Source organism: Macrobrachium nipponense, chromosome 15, assembly GCF_015104395.2.
Source record: "Macrobrachium nipponense isolate FS-2020 chromosome 15, ASM1510439v2, whole genome shotgun sequence".
NCBI classification, from domain to species: Eukaryota; Metazoa; Arthropoda; class Malacostraca; order Decapoda; family Palaemonidae; genus Macrobrachium; species Macrobrachium nipponense.
In genome coordinates, this window is record NC_087208.1 from 24667112 (window position 1) to 24685456 (window position 18345).

At 47.4% G+C, this 18345-nt stretch overlaps 1 protein-coding gene across 3 annotated transcripts in view; it reads right to left on the reverse strand.

Annotated features, from left to right (window-relative positions):
• The window catches only part of LOC135227039 (tyrosine-protein kinase hopscotch-like), a 185140-nt gene that overhangs the window by 38271 nt on the left and 128524 nt on the right, over positions 1–18345 (reverse strand). For all 3 annotated transcript variants that reach the window (XM_064266829.1, XM_064266830.1, XM_064266828.1), the window contains 2 exons: positions 11650–11735; positions 8480–8567 (listed from right to left, as the gene is read on the reverse strand). In XM_064266829.1, coding sequence (XP_064122899.1) covers positions 8480–8567; positions 11650–11735 — 174 coding nt within the window. The remainder of the gene's footprint in view (positions 1–8479; positions 8568–11649; positions 11736–18345) is intronic.

An 18345-nucleotide genomic window follows, 5' to 3' on the forward strand; every position in this document is an offset into this window, starting at 1 on the left:
CCTTTACATAAGGAATTACTTATGGCGTAGCTGGAATTACGGCCGTTAAATCTTGAACAATGTGGTTAGGCAGTAACTACCGTGTGGCAGGCTAGCCTGCCCAGATGTAAACACTCCACTTTGCCTTTTGGCCCAGGTTCAGATTGAGGGGTGGCATGAGGTGGGCATATATGTAAAGGACCTCAGGTTTGTATAGTTAGGAAAAATACAATTTACTTCCAAAAATTGTGATTTGTTCCTACATGATATACAAACCCTCGGTCCTTTACATAAGGAAGACTCACTGATTGGTGGGAGGAATCTGAGTGAGCCTCAAGAACTTATTGGAGTTCTACACACCTAGGCTACTCCTCCTGGTCGTAAGTGAGGAGGAGTGCCCTGCCTCTGACAACTTGATTGGAGTATAGGAGCTGCATGATCAAGAGTCAGACTTCTGGGCCTTTTCGAAATGAGTGAGGAATCGTAACTCATCCGAAAAAGGGCTGTGAAGAATTTTGGCGTCGGAGACATTAATGCAAAGTTCTGGGAAGGGTTTGCATTGCTGTCAGTCTCCTTCCTAGAGGAAGGAGTGGGATTGCTTCTATGATTCTGATAAGAAACATAAAAAGGATACTTATGTATAAGCTTACTGCATCAATCGTCCTACCAGCCAGTGCGAGTTCGAGTCCTATCCTCAACCCGAAGGAAGAGGAGCAGAAGGACGAGGTGTGGAAGGGGGAGGGAGCCAGTCACTCTCACATCCTTCTTACCTCTACAACTGCACATCATAGACGAGATGCAACTTGTCCTCTTGAGGGAGCTAGGTAAGCAAACACATCCTGCAAGCATCCACCACTGGTCCAAGGAAATAAGGTTCCAAGGACCAGTGGGCAGGCCCGAAGGGAAAGATAGATACGGTCGCAATGACCTTATCCATCTTCCTGTTTGACATATTCTTTGGAGTGATGACGAGTACCCATCCACTGGTCTATCCAACTGCAGTGAAGTCTCTCACGGTCTCGTAATCTCTGCAGCAGATAAAGACACCGACACTCCATGGTGGGTGTCGATCCTTATGGGTACAGGAACACGCCAACAGGACAAAGTAGTAAATGATCTGGATCAACCGATACAAAGTCCACAGCATAGCTCGTGACGGTCTCGGACTCTTCAACAGCTGCTGACTGACTGTGCTTGGTGTGTGTGAGGCGAGCAGTCATGCATCCGAGACGTAGTCACGTGACACTTGCCTTTTGAAGGGTTATGCCAAGAAACCATACAAATCGGCATATCTTGTTGCCACCAATGTTGAGAGACGAGATGATGATTCTCTCTAGGCATGTGCCAATCAGACGAAAGTCAATTGCCTTCTAGAGACCGAGGTCCCTGATGGCAAGACAGAAGTTCTCATAGTAGTTGAATCTCAACAAAGGAGAAACAATACTATGTGCCAGTGAAGACTAAGGTGATTTAGGTGAATGCAGACCTACGTCTTCACAGCTGAATCAAAAGAAGTTAACTCTCAAGATTCTGAACGTAGAAAAAGTCCCGTCGATGACACCAACCAGTGAAGACGGCTTTAATTCCTGTTGTTTTTTAGAGGACTGAAAATGCTAAACCGCTACTTCATTGCGGTTCGGTGAGAAGTCGGAGTTGCAATGAAAGCGGAGCCCTTTTCAGTAATGAAAACACAGGGATTGTACTGCCTGAAGAACCGCTTCTCATGGGCTGGATCAGGGAGGACATTTCTATACTTGGAAGTATAGCTGGCAGGGCGGGGAACAAGTGAGGTCTTCCGTTATCATCTACAATTCGGGGTGAACAAAGAATAATTGCACACCTACGAATTATGAGATGTATTTAGAAGACAAACTCAGATGTCTGAAGAAATCATTCCACATCAGGTGCAATGCAGCGGAAGACTAGGCTATAGACTTCTGTTACCGTGAGGTAAACAGAAAGACGATAATGAGTCTAATGAGATATCTCTGTCTGAAAATACTCGCAACAGCAAAAGTCGATGCAGTAGAGATGGACATACACGTATGCGAGAATTCCAGCCAACCAGAGACCTAAGTCTGTGATTGCTGGGCAAAGATTCGATTCGGTAGTCAATCATTGCAGAGGACGAGAGACAATAGCCGACCGAACTATCTCAGAGAGCCAGCTGGTACTGGGCTGTGGCAGGCAGGGCTGGCAGGCAGCCCGTACACCGCTGGCTCTCGCTCACTTGTCATCCTGAGTTGCTAGGTAATCCATTCCAAGAAGGAATGCGTTCCGCTAGAACCATCGAGCGCATGAAAATACGCTCCAGCATTTGCATTTTAACCAAGACGGATTTCGGTAAATGCAAACGCTGTGGTGTTGTTGTAACAATACCACATGTATCTCAAAATTGAAACTGGTAACTCTTGGGAGGTTTGCAGGGCAGTCCCGAGTTGTAGTTCAATTAAGAAGATACTATTCATCTCAGTCACAACCCGTAGAGTTAACTACAGTATGTGCCTACACCTCGGACAATTCAACTGATAACAGAAGCATGTTGCAAGGGAAATATACGTAGTATATTAGTAAGTTCCTGTACATAGACCTCCAGCCTAAATTCTCTTCCATTCGAGGAACAAGAATAAGGACTGGAAGCCGACCTCCTTCATTCTCTAATGAAGAGAGCGAAGGTGAAGTTTTCCCGAAGGAAGACTTCTATGGTGTTCACAGGATACCGAAGACGATAGTTCAAGCCGAACTGGATGTTCCCACCCGTTCTTCTCTATCCCAGGGTTGACCGCCTACTGAGGCGACGGACCGTCTGGTCCATCCAGGCTGAGCCCCTTCCGAGATATCTTCCTTCAGTAGCAGTAATTCCTTCGAACGCCAGAAAACCCAGGAATTCGAGCATCGGTGAGATTCCCAATCATCATAGTAACAATATCCGGGATTCTCGTCTCGCCCCCTTTGGACCGTGGTTTCACCCAAGTGTTTGCAGATCGTAGAAGACCCAAACACTCGGAGAGTGCTAGAAACTCCGAAGAATTTTAAGCACTCGGCGAAACCCCCCCGAATTTCATCAGACGATCATCGGTTGGTGGTCCTCCCGATTCCCTTAGAAATCAAGGATTGGACAAGATCCTTCCTCCACGACGAGGACTTACGTCCAATAGGAACCGAAGGTCCCTCCAGGAATGCAGTCCCTGACGCAGAATCCTATGGAATGGGGGAGGTCATAGGAGAGGGAATGGGGGAGGTCATAGGAGGAGAGGGAATGGGGGAGGAAGATTGGACGCTTTCACTCGCCTTGCCAGTGGAACTAGCAGTCTGAGAAACGAGTTACGGGCATCCATCAACCTGTGGTGATGGCCCCTCCGAGTCTAGGAAAACGTTACCGTCTGGAGAAAATGTTTTCCCGAGGAGGGTTACGAAACTCGTACTATAGGCAAAATGTCTGCCGCCACCTTGACCGTTGTCTGGGTGGGGCTGAGCGTGAGGAGGTTGAAGGGACAGGTGAGGGAGACCTGACGCTCCTACCCTGCCTGTTAGTAGAACCAGTACGCTGGGAGAACTGCAGGCGATCACCAAAAAACGGTAGTGATCGAGCTGGACAAAGGATGGAGCGTCAGTCTCCTTGCAGAGAAGCGCTGGACAAAGGGAAGAGCGTTGGTCTCGTGCGTCAAGGGAGCTGCTATGAGAGCTCCTACCCTGCCTACCAGCAGAACTGGTAGGCTGGGAGAACTGCAGGCGATCACCAACCCACGGTGGTGATCGAGCTGCAGGTCTGGACCAGCGATCTCCTTGCGAAGAAGCGCTGGACAAGGGACGGAGCGTCGGTCTCGTGCGTCAGGGGAGCTGCTACGAGTGCTCCTACCCTGCCTACCAGCAGAACCGGTAGGCTGGGAGGACTGCAGGCGATCACCAACCCACGGTGGCGATCGAGCTGCAGGTCTGGACCAGCAGTCTCCTTACAGAGAAGTGCTGGACCGAAGATGATAGCGTCGGTCTCGTGTGTCAGGGGAGCTGCTACCAGTCGTGCGAGCCGTCCGGTCCCGGTGGGAGCGATGGTCGGGTGACTGGTAGTGTCCACTAACGTGGTGAGAGCGAGCAGTCCTCTCGACGTGCCACGGTAACAGGTCCAGCTGAGGCTGGACCCAGTGACCAGGCCCAGGCGAGGTTGGACCAGGCGAGGTTGGACCAGATCCAGGTGAGGCTGGTCCAGGTGAGGTTGGACCAGATCCAGGTGAGGCTGGTCCAGGTGAGGTTGGACCAGATCCAGGCAAAGCTGGACCCGATGACCAGGGGACACCTCTTCCCAGCCTCGCTATGTGAACGGTCTGGTGGGAACAGCATGTCTACCCTGGGTACCGGGCGATTGCTGCGTGAGTGATCGCCGGTCTGGCGAGAGTCACCTGAGCGACTCTTACCATCCTTCCACTCCGTGCCTGGGTCCTGACACGGTGAGCGTGCTCACCAGTCTGGACCTTGGCTGCACAGTCACCCGTAGGTGACCATACACCCGGTGACGGCTGAGACGGTTCCCGGTCCGGAGGTAGAACCTCTGGGGCCAGGAGCAGAGGTACCAGCGTAGCGGGTATGCCTACAGTCCCTGTCTTCTTCCCTGGGGAAGGAGAGATGGACCCTGTTCCCGGAGGAATGGGAGGACCAGCGGAAGACCCACCTGTCTCACCGGAGCGAGACAGACCCTTAGAAGTCTCTGTGAGACTTCTTAGGGAGGGGCGAGGCCACCTTCTTCTTCCTCGGCTGGGGGGCCTTGGAAGTCGAAGGGGAAGAGGCGGCAGAAGAAGACGACGACACCTTCCTCTTCTTCCTGGACTTCCTCTTCGCCAGTTTCCTCAGGACAACTGACAGGTCCTCCATCCAGGACGGAGTTGGGGCAGTTGCAGCAGCCACACAACCCAACTGCACCTGTCTGGAGGGACCTGCGGGAGCAGCAGTGGAGAGAATGCTTCCTCAAGGAGGGTTACGAATCTCTTGTCTGGAAGGCGAAGCGTCTGCCACCACCGAGACTGGTCGGTCACGTGGCCGTCTTCTGGGTGGGGCTGAGCAAGCACCTGACAGGAGACAGCCGATACCGTCCTCCGACTCTTCCAAGTCCTCGTTGAGGCCGAAACCTCTCTGAAAAAAAGAATAATTAAAAGAGGGCTGGATGGGCCGCCTCCACCGATCTCTGCGTGCACAGGCCCGCGGGAATGTCACGTTAACCCTGAGTCACCTGAGCGACTCTTACCATCCTCCCGCTCTGTGCCTGGGTCCTGACACGGTGAGCATACTCAGCAGTCTGGACCTTGGTTGCACGGTCACCCGTAGGTGCCCGTACACTCAGTAACGCTCGCAAGCGAGCGGTCGAGACAGTTCCCAGTCCGGAGGTGGAACCTCTGAAGCCGGGAGAGGAGGTACCAGCGGTGGCCAGTGTCTCCATGGTCCGATAGTAAGTGAAAGGATGAAGAAGAAGAGAATTACCATAAAAACAAAACAAGGACAAACCTTTGAAGTTCCCCTCGGTAATTCCCAATCATAAGTGTAATTTTCGGATGAATAAATGTTTTGTTACAGGATCAATATCACTCATGTTAAATACATGTCTCATCCTCACATTAAATACATATCTCGTCATCAGTTAAAGGGCGAAGACTGTAAATAATATGTTGGCATACCTTTGCCGCCGACTCCTAACACAAGTACAGAGGCGGCTATAAAGGCTATCACAACAAGTGGGTTTGTATATTAATTAAAAAACAAGGACAAACCTTTGTTTAATATTAATATCAAACACCATATATACATATTTATTTAAAAACAAAAATAAACCAAAAAGATCCACCGGGAAAAAAGACTGACTAGTCAGCCAGAGCTCACAAACACAAGTCTTCATTGGAAGACAGCCGGAAGCAAAGTAAAGTGTTTACATCCGGGCAGGCTAGCCTGCCTCACGGTAGTTACTGCCTAACCACCTTGTTCAAGATTTAATGGCCGTAATTCCAGCTACGCCGTAAGTAATTCCTTATGTAAAGGACCGAGGGTTTGTATATCGTGTAGGAACAAACTTGGGGTTCTTCAACAAAAATACAGAATACTAGTTGCTTTTCCTACTTGGAGGGTAAAATTGCCAGGTGGATAAGGTACGAAGTTCATTATGACAGCTTCTCCGCAAGCTCCTGAAGTAGCATCTCAGGGAACACAAACTTGTTGAGCAGGTCTAGAACTCATGTTTATGTAGGATAACTGTCAAACAAGCCCTCTTTACACAGTTGGTCTATAAGAAGACTGATGCCCTACTTAGTGACAGACCTTCCTCCTGGATTTGCAACTGTCTCCATTAATTTTGCCTCTTTTACCTGTAAGGATCTGATAGAGCTGAGGACCCACTGCTGCAAAAGATCACCAAGAATTCTTGGAGCACCTCAGCTTGTGGCTGGTCAGGAAAAATACATTTAGAGCAGCCACAGGGTGGTTTTACCCTTTACCCTAATTGTGGTATTTGACATCTACCAGGATATCAGAAATAGCCTTGACAAGTGGAAACTCAAAATACCTACCAGCCGAGTCGACTGACATGTCTCGCTCTTTAAGTGTTTCCCCAGTTGTTGGTTAAAAATGTTTCATATCCAGTCTTATGACAATGAAGAATGATGCTTTCTGCTACACTTTGGAAGGGAATGAACTGAATGGATTACTGGACCAACAGGGGAAAGCAACCTTCAATAACTGAAGCCAAGCAGCAGTATATCTTTAGGTCTAATGAGACTGCAACAGAAAATTCATGAGACTATTTACTAAAAGATGTGGCAAAGGAAGACTCAACAGCAGCAACAGCAGTTTGCAATAGTTAAGCAACTGAATCAGTGATAGCTACCAAAGTATATGAACCAACAGAAGCAGGAGGCAAGGCCTACAAAACCATAGTCAGACATCCAACAGCTGAAACAGCAAATAGGTGCAACAGAAACAGCAGCAACTGGATGTATGGCAAGCACAAGTGGTGTTAACATGAGCTGCTAATTCAGTAGGAAAAGCAAGAGCACCTAGCACAGCAGGCAGAGCAGGAACAGCCAGGACAGCTGGTTTGAGAGACGCAGTAGTCACAAGGGCACAGCCTGAGCAACAACCACTGGCATGGCAGACACAACAGGTGTAACAGGAACAGAACCCACATAAAGTGCAGCAAGAGTAGCTATCACAACAGATGCAGCAGACAATAGCAGGAGCAGTCATTACAACAGATACAGCATACATCACAGGAGTGGCTGTTACAGCAGATCCAGTAGACAGAGCAGGTGTGACAGGAACATAAGTTACAGTGGTAACAATAATAGCAGACTAAGTTGAAACAGCTGACAGAGAGGACAGAAAAACACTAAGTGGCACAGTAAGTGAAGCAGATGTGGACACAGAATGTGCAGCATGAGCAAGAGGCACATCAAGTATGCAAAAACAGCCCAAACAGGAGTAACAACTATACATAGCAGGCACAGCAAGCAAAGCAGAAGCAACAATTACACTGGGAGCAACTAGCACAGCAGGTGTTCAGAAACAGATTTCATAGCACTAAGAACTGCAAGTACAATGGGCATAGAAAGAACAGCTGGATTAACTGACACAGGTGGTGCACTAGTAACAGGTCACAACAAGTGGCAACAGCTGGCACACAAGCAGTGTGATCTTAACTGCAGCCTGGAGGTTTATCCAAATACAGTATTTCCAAAGAGGAATGGGTTGTTACACAGGGGACACTCAGTGGGTTTACCTTCTGCTTCTGCCAGTTTTGTGTTCTATCACTCAGATCACAGGGTTGGGGCACAGTGCCTCAAGCTCTAAGCATTAGCTGACTTAACCATAAAAATCTTAACCTGTTTTACAATTATTATTGTGTTTTATTTGTCAGGCAGTTGTTCATACTGTTCATAACACCTAATATCTTTATTTTTGTGAAACAAGAAAAGACAGACATAAAGATGGAAAACAAGCATAGCTAGAACCTTTCATGTGAGTTGATCACACAAAAATCTCTGAAATTTCTGAAGGTATCTTATGGAGGCAAAAATGTTGGGGGACTACCTCCAAGCAAGATTCCTAACTGCTGATGGTGTACATATTCAAGCCTAATTTGTCCAACAAAGAGAAAACCACACCTAATGTTCAAGAGGAGATTATTGGCAGTATTCCTGAGACTATTGATGGTAGTCATACAACATGCCTCTAAGTCACTGCACTGCCTACTGCACTTGTTCCCTCTCATTACAATCATGAAGGCTGTAATTGAATGTGATGGAGTGCATAAAGACTGAGAAGGACCACACTGGTTCTATTCAATACCAGTGATCCTTTAACAACAATTCTTTCAACTAAGACCATGATCCTTCAATTAATATTTCTTTACATTAAGATCATAATTACAAGTGAACTGGATCCAGTTTAAATCAAAGATAACAAATAGGTATTAAGAAGTCTCAAATCCAATATAAGGAAACAATATTCATAAGAAATAACTAACCTTGATAAAGAATTTGGTTGACATCTCTCATGATGGCCTGTGGCTGACGTCTGGCTTGAGGGTCTGGAGACCAACACCGTAACATTACCTTTAACAAAAATTCATTCCCATCACTTATACCATAAATTATCTTATTGCTAGAAGAAAAAAAATCCATCTTGTAATTTCATATAGTATGTATATTTAGAGAAATCAAACCAGCCCGAGAAGAGTCTACTTGAGACTCAGAGGTCTGGAAAAACTAACCCCTATTAATAATAATAGAGAAATCAAAGGTGTCTTAATAAACTGTGGTTATGTCAATGAATAAAGAAGCTCTGTATGAAGGTAAAGCTGTGTGAGACAGTAAAGCTATGGTTCACAGTCCCAATTATACACAAAACACAACTAATATCCGTTATGAGGAAGAAACTACAAGTAAACTTTTCACTGTGGGGAAGACAGAACATGAAACACATGACTAGTCAATCCTTCACAGTGGGGAAGGCAAAGTACAGAACACACAGTCAGTCAATCTTCCAGAGTGGGGAAGAAAAATCATGGTATTCAGTGGTGCCCAAAATACGTTTCCTCGTCTTTTTATTTGCAAAAGAACTTTGTCCATCTTTACAAATATTGAAGGACAAACTTCTCAGATTTAGAATTAGTTCTGCATTTAAAGACCTGGTAAGCTTCACACAGAGTTGGAGGAGATTTTTAGGCAAGTAGTAATGTGACCTTTACTTTGCTGCAATTCATCAAGCTTCTTAGCCGTAGACAGAGCAAGGCTAGAAGTATGATTGTCTTGTTCATGTATATTTGTAAATATTTTAATTCTAAATATTTACAAATATACTTAAACATGATCAATTATACTTCTATTTTCACTATGTCTACAAAGAAGCACGACAACCTGCTTAGAATGATAAAGACACGATATATTTTGTCTTAACAGCTCTAACTTTGATTAGGATTTACCAGCCTTTGCATGCAGAACTAACTTAACTTAATCTGAGAAGTTTTTCCTTCTATATTCCTTGAGAGTAAAGCCAAAAGCTTAACACCTCATCACGTCCACTTCATATCACAAGTTCAGCTATATTAGTAGGCTGCTCTCTATTTCATCTTGTTGCTTTTCTTATCTCACATGCTTGCTAGTTGGTACCTCAGTCTGGATCTTGGACACAACCTACCTCTTGAGAATCTAACCCTCACTACCCTATTGTCTTGGGAGACTCCAGAACTCACTGTAGCTAGTAACACACTTTTCAAGAGCAATCCTGGTTTGGGGTTTGTACATCGAATACACTCCAGGTTTCTCTTGGGATCCTTTGGAATTACTTCTAGTTCTCCCAGGATGATAAGTACTGTACTATTGCCTCTTCAGCCTACCATAGTCTCCTTATTTCCACCTTTAAATCTTGGTACTTTTCTAATATTTCTCTGCCTTAGTACTATTGGGTCCCATTGTAAGGCTGTCTACCAGATACTACTGTCTAGGTTTCATTATTTACCAAGATTAGGTCTGATCTTCTTGCCTGTACCACATACTCAGTTCTTAAAAGATGTTGAGCACCTCAGTTTACTCTTATTATTTTTTTCCAATAGTTTTCTGTACCACTTGTCTGTATATGGTATATTATTATCTCTGCAGATTTTCAAAGGCCTTGTGGTGACTTTGTAATGCTTTCTCTTGTAATAGTTTTGAGCTAAAGCTTACTATATAGCTGATGGTCTTTCTATTCTGTTCACACATGCAACACATACTTTACGCTGATAATTGGCCATTTATCTTTGTTCGTAATGTATGTATCGCTTGGTCTTGAGCTTTCATTAACATGCTTTCAGTTTCCTTCTTGAACTTTTCCAGTCAGCCATTGCCATCTGCCACCTACATTTACATTCTGAGTGCCTCTGGTTCTGGCAATTCATTTGTTTGTTTTTCCATTTCTCTTTCCTATGACTTGTGATCCTTCCCTTATTCTTCTCAGGCTCTTCATCAATAAAGGTGAGTTTTTCTTTTTCGGATGTTGTCAAACATTCATATTCCCAGTTTCAAGTATTACTACCCAAGTGTTCTTTCCTCACTGTTGAGAATGTCTTCCACACTTTGGATTCCCCACCTTTCCTTCTTGGTAAGTAGAGCCTTACCACGCTCCTGGATGTAGTGCATTATTCAAGGTCATTGGTTTTCTTGTTCTTCTGCCAATGCTTTCTTAGTCTTCATTTGTTTAGTCTATTCTTCCACTTTACCTTACTACTGGGACAGACCATACATTCACTACCTTCACAGGGTTTCCATCATTGACCTAATCCTGGAGAAATAATCCTTTCTGATGCTTACTTCAATTCCTGGTGTCTGATATTGTCAGCCTTTAGGATATCCAGGCACTTGTAGCAAGTCTCTCCCATACCCTTGGATTATTGAATTGGGTGGGATTACTGAATTATGGCTAATAAGATGATTCTTATTTGGGAGTTGGATTTCTTCACACTGAATGGTCTATTTTCACATATTCATTCATGATCTAAAATATCTATGCAAGCACACCCAATCTCTTCGTGTTGATGCTGGAATATTGTATTAAATTTCATATTCTATCCGAGTTGTCTCATTTAAATATTCCAATTAGGTATGGTTAAAATGCCTTAAATTCATTTGCATATACATATGTATATAGTAGTAGTACAGTACTATAAATGTCTTAACATAATCTTAGTGATGGATTTGACTGAAAAAGCTGTTTGTTATAAACTTAATGTTGATAATTTTGGAGACTGGTAAAGAAGTTTTAAGTAGTATGCAATTCATAGGTAATCATTAATACTGTCAACATCAATAAGAATTTCTAATTAATAGTACACTGTCATATTCTTACAATAATACATATTGGTTTATTTGATAGGAAATTGGAAGTGCATAGTGGTTTATTTGTTAAGAATTGGAAAGTACTAACTGTGTATGTTTTGAGGCTGAAGGATACACTTTGCAGAGAGTAAATCTTATCAAATAAATTACAAACAATTGTCAGCAAGGAGCATAAGAAAGAGGCAAGTTTTTACTTGTCAATATTTTTTTAGCCAAAGGTAAGTTGCACTTAAGCCTGAGAAGGAAATTATAGTAGTTAAATTTTTTAGGGGATAAGAAGCTTCATTGTTTACTTTACCATGCATTTCTGATAATAACTTACTTTATAAAGCTCCTGTGGGCAGTGATCTGGACGTGGCAGCAAGCGACCAGTTGCATATAACTGCCGAACCTCTTCCATGTCAGCACCTATTAACAGATTAAAAAAGAATCAAAACGTAAATAAGGTCTATGTCTCAAATATGACAAATTTTTAATTAACATTAGGATAAATCTTCTGGCACCAGCTGGAAACCAGTTGAAAGTATAAAAAAATTGTAAATGCAAGGACTCTGTGGCATCTGGCATCCGATACGTAGTTGAGGTGGAAGTGAGTCAAGAGACCACGCTTGAACCTAGTAACACAATAGTCTTTCTTCAACCACCTTGGAAAGCAGATAGTTGCTTTGCTCTCCTCCTATCGAAGCCAGTTTTTTACCTAAAGCTGTACTGTATCATATATTCAGCCTAAGATGTCCTGTGAGTGTCAAAGTATTTGTCCCAGCCATCCAGGATTCCCATGTTCAGGCTTCCTGGCTTACTCTAGGGCAGATGTAACTTAGAGCCTAAGCCCGGTAAGTAAATCATAAATGCAAAAGTTTTGGCGTAAAAGGTTGGCGTAACATCTGAGAATTATTTTTAAGATTCCTGATGATTGCAAGTAGCCAGCTTGATGATAATTTGAATTAAATATGACAATTTGTCGAAAATTGCATTTTTCCTAACTATACAAACCTGAGGTCCTTTACATATAGTCCCACTTCATGCCACCCCTCACTCTGCAACTTTTTGCATGGGCCTAAAGCAAAAGTGATTCTTCACCTCTCGGGCGCGCGGGCGCGCGCACGATCGGACAAGCAGTTAACTACCGTTCTCCCCTTGTTCGAAGCTTACGACTGTCCCAGCTGCCGCTAGTTACCTTCCTATTGTTAAAGGACCTCAGGTTTGTATAGTTAGGAAAAATGCAATTTTCGACAAATTGTCATTTGTTCCGATACGTAATACAAACCCTCGGTCCTTTAACAATAGGAAGACTCACTTCTTGGTGGGAGGAATCTGAGTCTTTTTGGTGAACAGACTGGTGTTCGTCCAACCCTGGAGTGCCTCCCTGGTCGTAAGAGCAAGGGAGGGATCCAAACCTCTGTCCGATTGATCGGGGTGTGCACCGCAGGATCAATGGTCAGACCTCTGGGCCAAGTACTAAGAGAGAGGCAAGCGTATCTCTTCGTACCAGCAAGCAAGAACTTGTTCCTGTTTGCAAGAGACAATCATAAAATGATGGGTTGTCTCAAGTTGGCATCCACTTCCTCCCCCTTGTTGGAGGAAGTGGTGGATATTTACTCCTATCCCTACTGAAAGGGATAGGATGGTGCTCTATTGAGTAGCTCACCTGCATCTCGTCCTTACCCAGCAGGGTGACGACCGTGTCCCTTACCAGAGGTAGAGGGGAGAAAAAAATGGGAATAGGAGCCAGTCACACTCTCATTCCTCATCCATTCTTACGGTCACACCAGGACTTGATGCTGTTCAGCCTGCGAGGGTCTGGGTTAACTACACAACGTGTTGAGCAACCACCACGGTTCCCAAGGAAAAAGATCCAAGGAACTGTGGGCAATATCCCGAAGGTAGAAGGAGGTGCATGCGGTCCGGTTGGACCAGGCCCCTGCCTTCACTACCTGCGCCACGGAGAAGTTCTTGCGGAACGCGAGAGAATGATGAAGAGGCGTCCACACTCATCCTGGGTGTCTAATTTTTCTTCAGACAGCTCTGTCGCGCCTTCACAGGACAAAGCAGCATAGCCTTCGTATCGGAGGCGGTGAAGTCCATTAGGGAGGGTATTGTGAAGGACTCGAACCAATCGTCAGTTACCGAAGGGTTCTGAGTCTTCGCTACGAAGATCGGTACAAAATCGAGCGTCACAAATCCCCATCCCTTTGTGCTTGACTTCTCAAGAGAAGTCATGCAGTTACCTAAGACGAAAAGAAGGGAATAGTCGTATGACCTATCCCTCTTCTCGACTTTGGTTATGTACAGTACTCATACTGACAAGCTATTAAGACGAAGTAATGATTGCTCTGGAACAACCGAACTAAGTCCACAGCATAGTTCGTAACTGACTCGGGCGCTCTGACAGCTGCCGACTGACTGGTCTTCGGAATCAGTAGAGGCAAGTTGTCCAAGCATCCGGGAAAGTTACGTGACCTTCGCCCTTTAAAGAGTTATGCCGAGAGACCAAACAAATAATATATTTTTTAGTCACCGATGCCGGACGGCGCGGCGATGATTCTCTTAATGCATAAGCTCAAATGGCGAAAGTCAATTGCCTTCAAAAGACCGAGGTCCCTGATGGCAAGAAAATCTCATAGACGTTGAATCTCAGCTTAAGGAGAAACAACACTATGTGACGTTGAAGACGAAGGTAGGCAATGAATGCAACCTACGTCTTCCAGCTGAATCGAGAGAAGGAATCTCAAGATTCTAAACCTGTGCTTACAAATGACTGAAAACGCTAACCGCCATTTCATTGCTGTCCGGTGTGCAGTGAAAGCGGGCGTTCTTCAGTAATGAAACACAGGGGAGAGCCGCCTGAAGAACTGCTTCTCATGGGCTGAACGTTTGGAAGTAGAGCTGGCAGGTGTGGGAGTAGGCGATGTCTTTCAATACATCTGCTAATCCGGGGTGAACAATGAACAATTGCACACCTCCGAATACAAGATATTTTGAGGACAAACTCAGATTCCGCAAAAATCATTCGCATTATCGAGATACGATGCAGCAAGAGACTATTACAGAATTCTGTTACCGTGCGGTAAACAGAAAGATGAGAGTCGAATAGATATCTCTGTTTAAAATTCTCGCAATACCGAAGACGATGAATACTAGCGTCACAGCAGTAGATGGTCATTCATGTATGCGAGAATCCCCGTTAATCAGCGACTTAAGTCCGTGATTGTTGGGCAGAGATACGGTTGGTATTCAATCAAAGCAGGTGAGAAAGACATAACCAACCGTCCACCTTGAAGCGGCAGCTGGTACTGAAATGCCTCGGGCAATTCAATACGCAGTAGCTGTCGCTGACTCGTCATCCTGAGTTGCCAAGTAATCCTTTCCACGAAGGAATGCGTTCGGCTAGAACCACCGAGCATAAAAAGATATGCTCGAGCAATTATATTTATGCGAAACGAATTTCGGTAAATATAAAAGCTTAAATGGTGTTGTTGTGACAACACCATACGTATATAAAATTGAAACTGGAAACTCCTGGGAGGTTGCAGGCAACCCCGAGTTGCAGTTCAATTAGAATACTTCTCGTCTAAGTCGCAATCCGTAGAATAACCAGGATATGCGCCTACCCCTCGGACCATTCAACTGCTTAGCAGAATCATGTCACGAGGTTAATATACGTAGTATATTTGTAGGATTCTGAACAACGATCTCCATCCTAAATTCTTTCCTTCAAGAAAACAAAATAAGGATTGGAGATCGACCACCTTCGATCTCTATCAAAGAGAGTGAAGAAGTCTTCCTCGAAGGAAAGCTTCAATGGTGAACAGAATACTAAGACGATAGTTCAAGCCAAACTGGATATTCCCGTCCGTTCTTCTCTATTCCAGGTTGGTCGCCTACTGTGAGATAGTCTTCTTTCAGCAGCAGTCTTCTTCCTAATGCTAGAAATTCCAGGAATTCGAGCATAGGCGAGGTTCCCGATTATCGTGTAACATATCGGGGATTCTCGTCTCGCTCACTTTGGACCGTGGTCTCGCCTAAGTGTTTGGAGATCGTAAGAAACTCGAACACTCTGAATGCGCTAGAAATTCCGTAGAATTCTAAGCAGTCTGCGAAACCCCCACCGAATTCGTCAAACGACATCGGCTGGTGGTCCCTCTCGTTCCCGTAGAAATCGAGAATGGGGCAGGATCCCTCCTCAACGACCGGGGGGGCTTACGTCAGGTAGGACCCGAAGGTCCCCCCGGTAGCGCAGTCCCCAATGTGGGATCCTACAGAGAAATCTCTGTAGGATCCCTCCCCTTTCCCTCGTAGCCGTAAGGAGAGAGGGAATGGGGGAGGAATTGGATACTCGCTCGCCTTCCCAGTGGAACTAGCAGTTGGAGAAGATTAGCAGCAGCCATCGCCTTGCGGCGATGGCCTCTCAGAGTCTGGGAAAACGTATCGTCAGGAGAAAACGTTTTCCCGAGGAGGGTTACGAACTCTCACTGTAGGTAAGGGTCTGCCGCCACTGTGAACGTCGTCTGGGTGGGGCTGATCGACACCTGACAGGAGAGAGCCGATACCGTCCTCCGATCACTCCAGTCCTCGTTGAGGTCGAAACCTCTCAGGAGGACCGAAGGAGTATTTAAATACGGTGTCCGAAGACACGTAGAAACGCCGCTGTCGCAGTAGAGGAGGTGGAAGTAGCTTGATCGACCGGCCAGAACTGAGAGAGCCTTCTTGTCCGGAGACGAGAGACTCTGGTTCAAGACAGAATCGGCAAGCTCCGATCGCGGCAAACCCACCGTCGGTTTGGGTTCCCTCTCGGGCCCCAAATCGACTCGAGCAGAGACATGGGCTCTGCTGGTGGGAGCGGCGATCCTTCCCCCAGGTCGTTGTGCTGACGAATCAGTGCAATAACCTGGGCAAAGTTACTCTGAATCTCGGAAGTTACAGCGTCTTGAGGAGTAGGACCGTCCAGTCCCTCCAACAAGAGCAGCTCCCAAGACCCTGCTCCTTCAGAAGAACGACCAGCAGATCCCTGACGGTTGTTGCTCCAATCACTTGCGCGTACGTCCTGGCTGGTCCTAAGACCATACCTGGCACGTGCAGCGTCGTGACGGGATCGTGAGCGGCGCATCTCTCACGATCACTCCTATATACCTCGCTCTTCCTGGCGTATGCCGAGGAAGTTGAAGGTATCGGAGAGACAGAACTGACGCTACTCCCCCCCTGACGGTCGCCTCCAATCACTTGCGCGTACGTCCTGGTTGGTCCTAAGACCATACGTGGCACGTGCGGCGTCGTGACGGGATCGTGAGCGGCGCACCTCTCACGATCACTCCTAGCTACCTCGCTCTTCCCGGCGTAGCCCGAGGAAGTTGAAGGTAGTGGAGAGACAGACCTGACGCTCCCCCCCGCTCGCTGGCAGGACCAGCGTACGTGGGGGGCTGCAGCCGATCACCAACCCGCGGTGGGGATCGATCTGCAGGCCTGGCCGTGCCGCTCACCTGTGGTGAGCGGCTCGACTGAGCACGTCGACCCCGGTCCCGTGCGTCAGACGAGCTGCTGCTGGTTGCCGTATCCGCGCGGTCCCTGTGGGAGCGGCGGTCAGGTGACCTGCAGAGCTCACTTTCGCGGTGTTGACCGGTGAGGCGTCCTTGCGGCACGTCAAACCGCTGGTACCAGCCGAGGCTGGTACCGTTCGGTCGAGGGGACCTGGGGACCTGGGGGACCTCTTCCCAGCCTCAACCCGTGGTCGGTCAGAGACCGTCACGTCCACCCGAGGTACCGGCTGGTCGCTACGAGAGCGGCCGCTGGCCTGGCGAGAGTCACCTGAGCGGCTCTCGACAGTCTTCTGCTCTGTGCCTCGGTCATGACGCTGAGCGAACTCAGGCGTCTTAACTTTGGCTGCACGGTCACCCGAAGGAGACCGTACACTCGGAACTTCTCGCGGACGAGAAACCGAGCCGGTACCTGGCTTAGCAGCAGAGCTGTCAAGACCAGGCGAGGGTGTACCAGCGGTAGCCAGCACACCCTTGGTCCCCGTCTTCTTCTTCTTCTCAGAAGAGGAGACGGGCCCCGTTCCGAAGGAACAGAGGACCAGCAGAAGAACCCCCCCGTCACACCGGAGTGAGACGAGCCCTTCGAAGTTCCCGAAGGAGTCTTCTTAGGGGGAAAACCCAGGTTACCAGACTGAGGTCGCTGCAGAGAGCGGCCGCTGGCCTGGCGAGAGTCACCTGAGCGGTTCTCGCCAGCCTTCTGCTCGGTGCCGCTGTCTTGGCGCCGAGCGAACTCTGGCGCCGAAACTTTGGCTGCACGGTCTCCCGAGGGAAAGCGTACACTCGGGATCTCCCGCGAACGAGAGACCGAGTCGGAACCTGGCGTAGCGGCATCGCCGCTAGCACCAGGCGAGGAAGTACCAGTGCTAACCGATACTCCTCTGGTCCCCGTCTATCTCTTCCTTACGGAAGGGGAGACGGGCCCCGGTCCCGAAGGAGCAGGAGGACCAGCAGTAGGACCCCCCGTCCCACCGAGGTGGGACGGGCCCTTAGAAGTTCCCGAAAAAACTTCTTAGGGGGGGGAGGCAGCCTTCTTCTTCTTCGGCTTATGGGCCTTAGAAGTCGAAGGGGAAGAGGCAGCAGCAGACGAAGACGAAGATGACACCTTCCTCTTCTTCGTCAGCTCACGCAGGACAGTCGTCAGGTCCTCCATCCAGGCCGGAGTCGGGCCTATTGCCGAAGCAACACGGCCCGACTGCACCTGTCCGGAAGGACCTGGGACTGGGGAAGACACACCATGGGCAGGACCAGCATGGACAGGCACAGGAACCAGGAGCGACAGGAACAGCAACCAGCTCAGGAGCGGCAGGAACAGCGGCAGCGGTAAACACAGAAGGGACAGCCAAGCCAGTAGCGGGAACCACATCAGCGACAGGTACGGCAGGCCCAGCCATCGCCTCGTAGAATCATCGGCAGCCAGCGGGAACCTGGCTACTGGCGGCCGGTCCAGGGGCGAGCTGCTGGGACAGCGGAAGTCTGGGGCAAGCAAC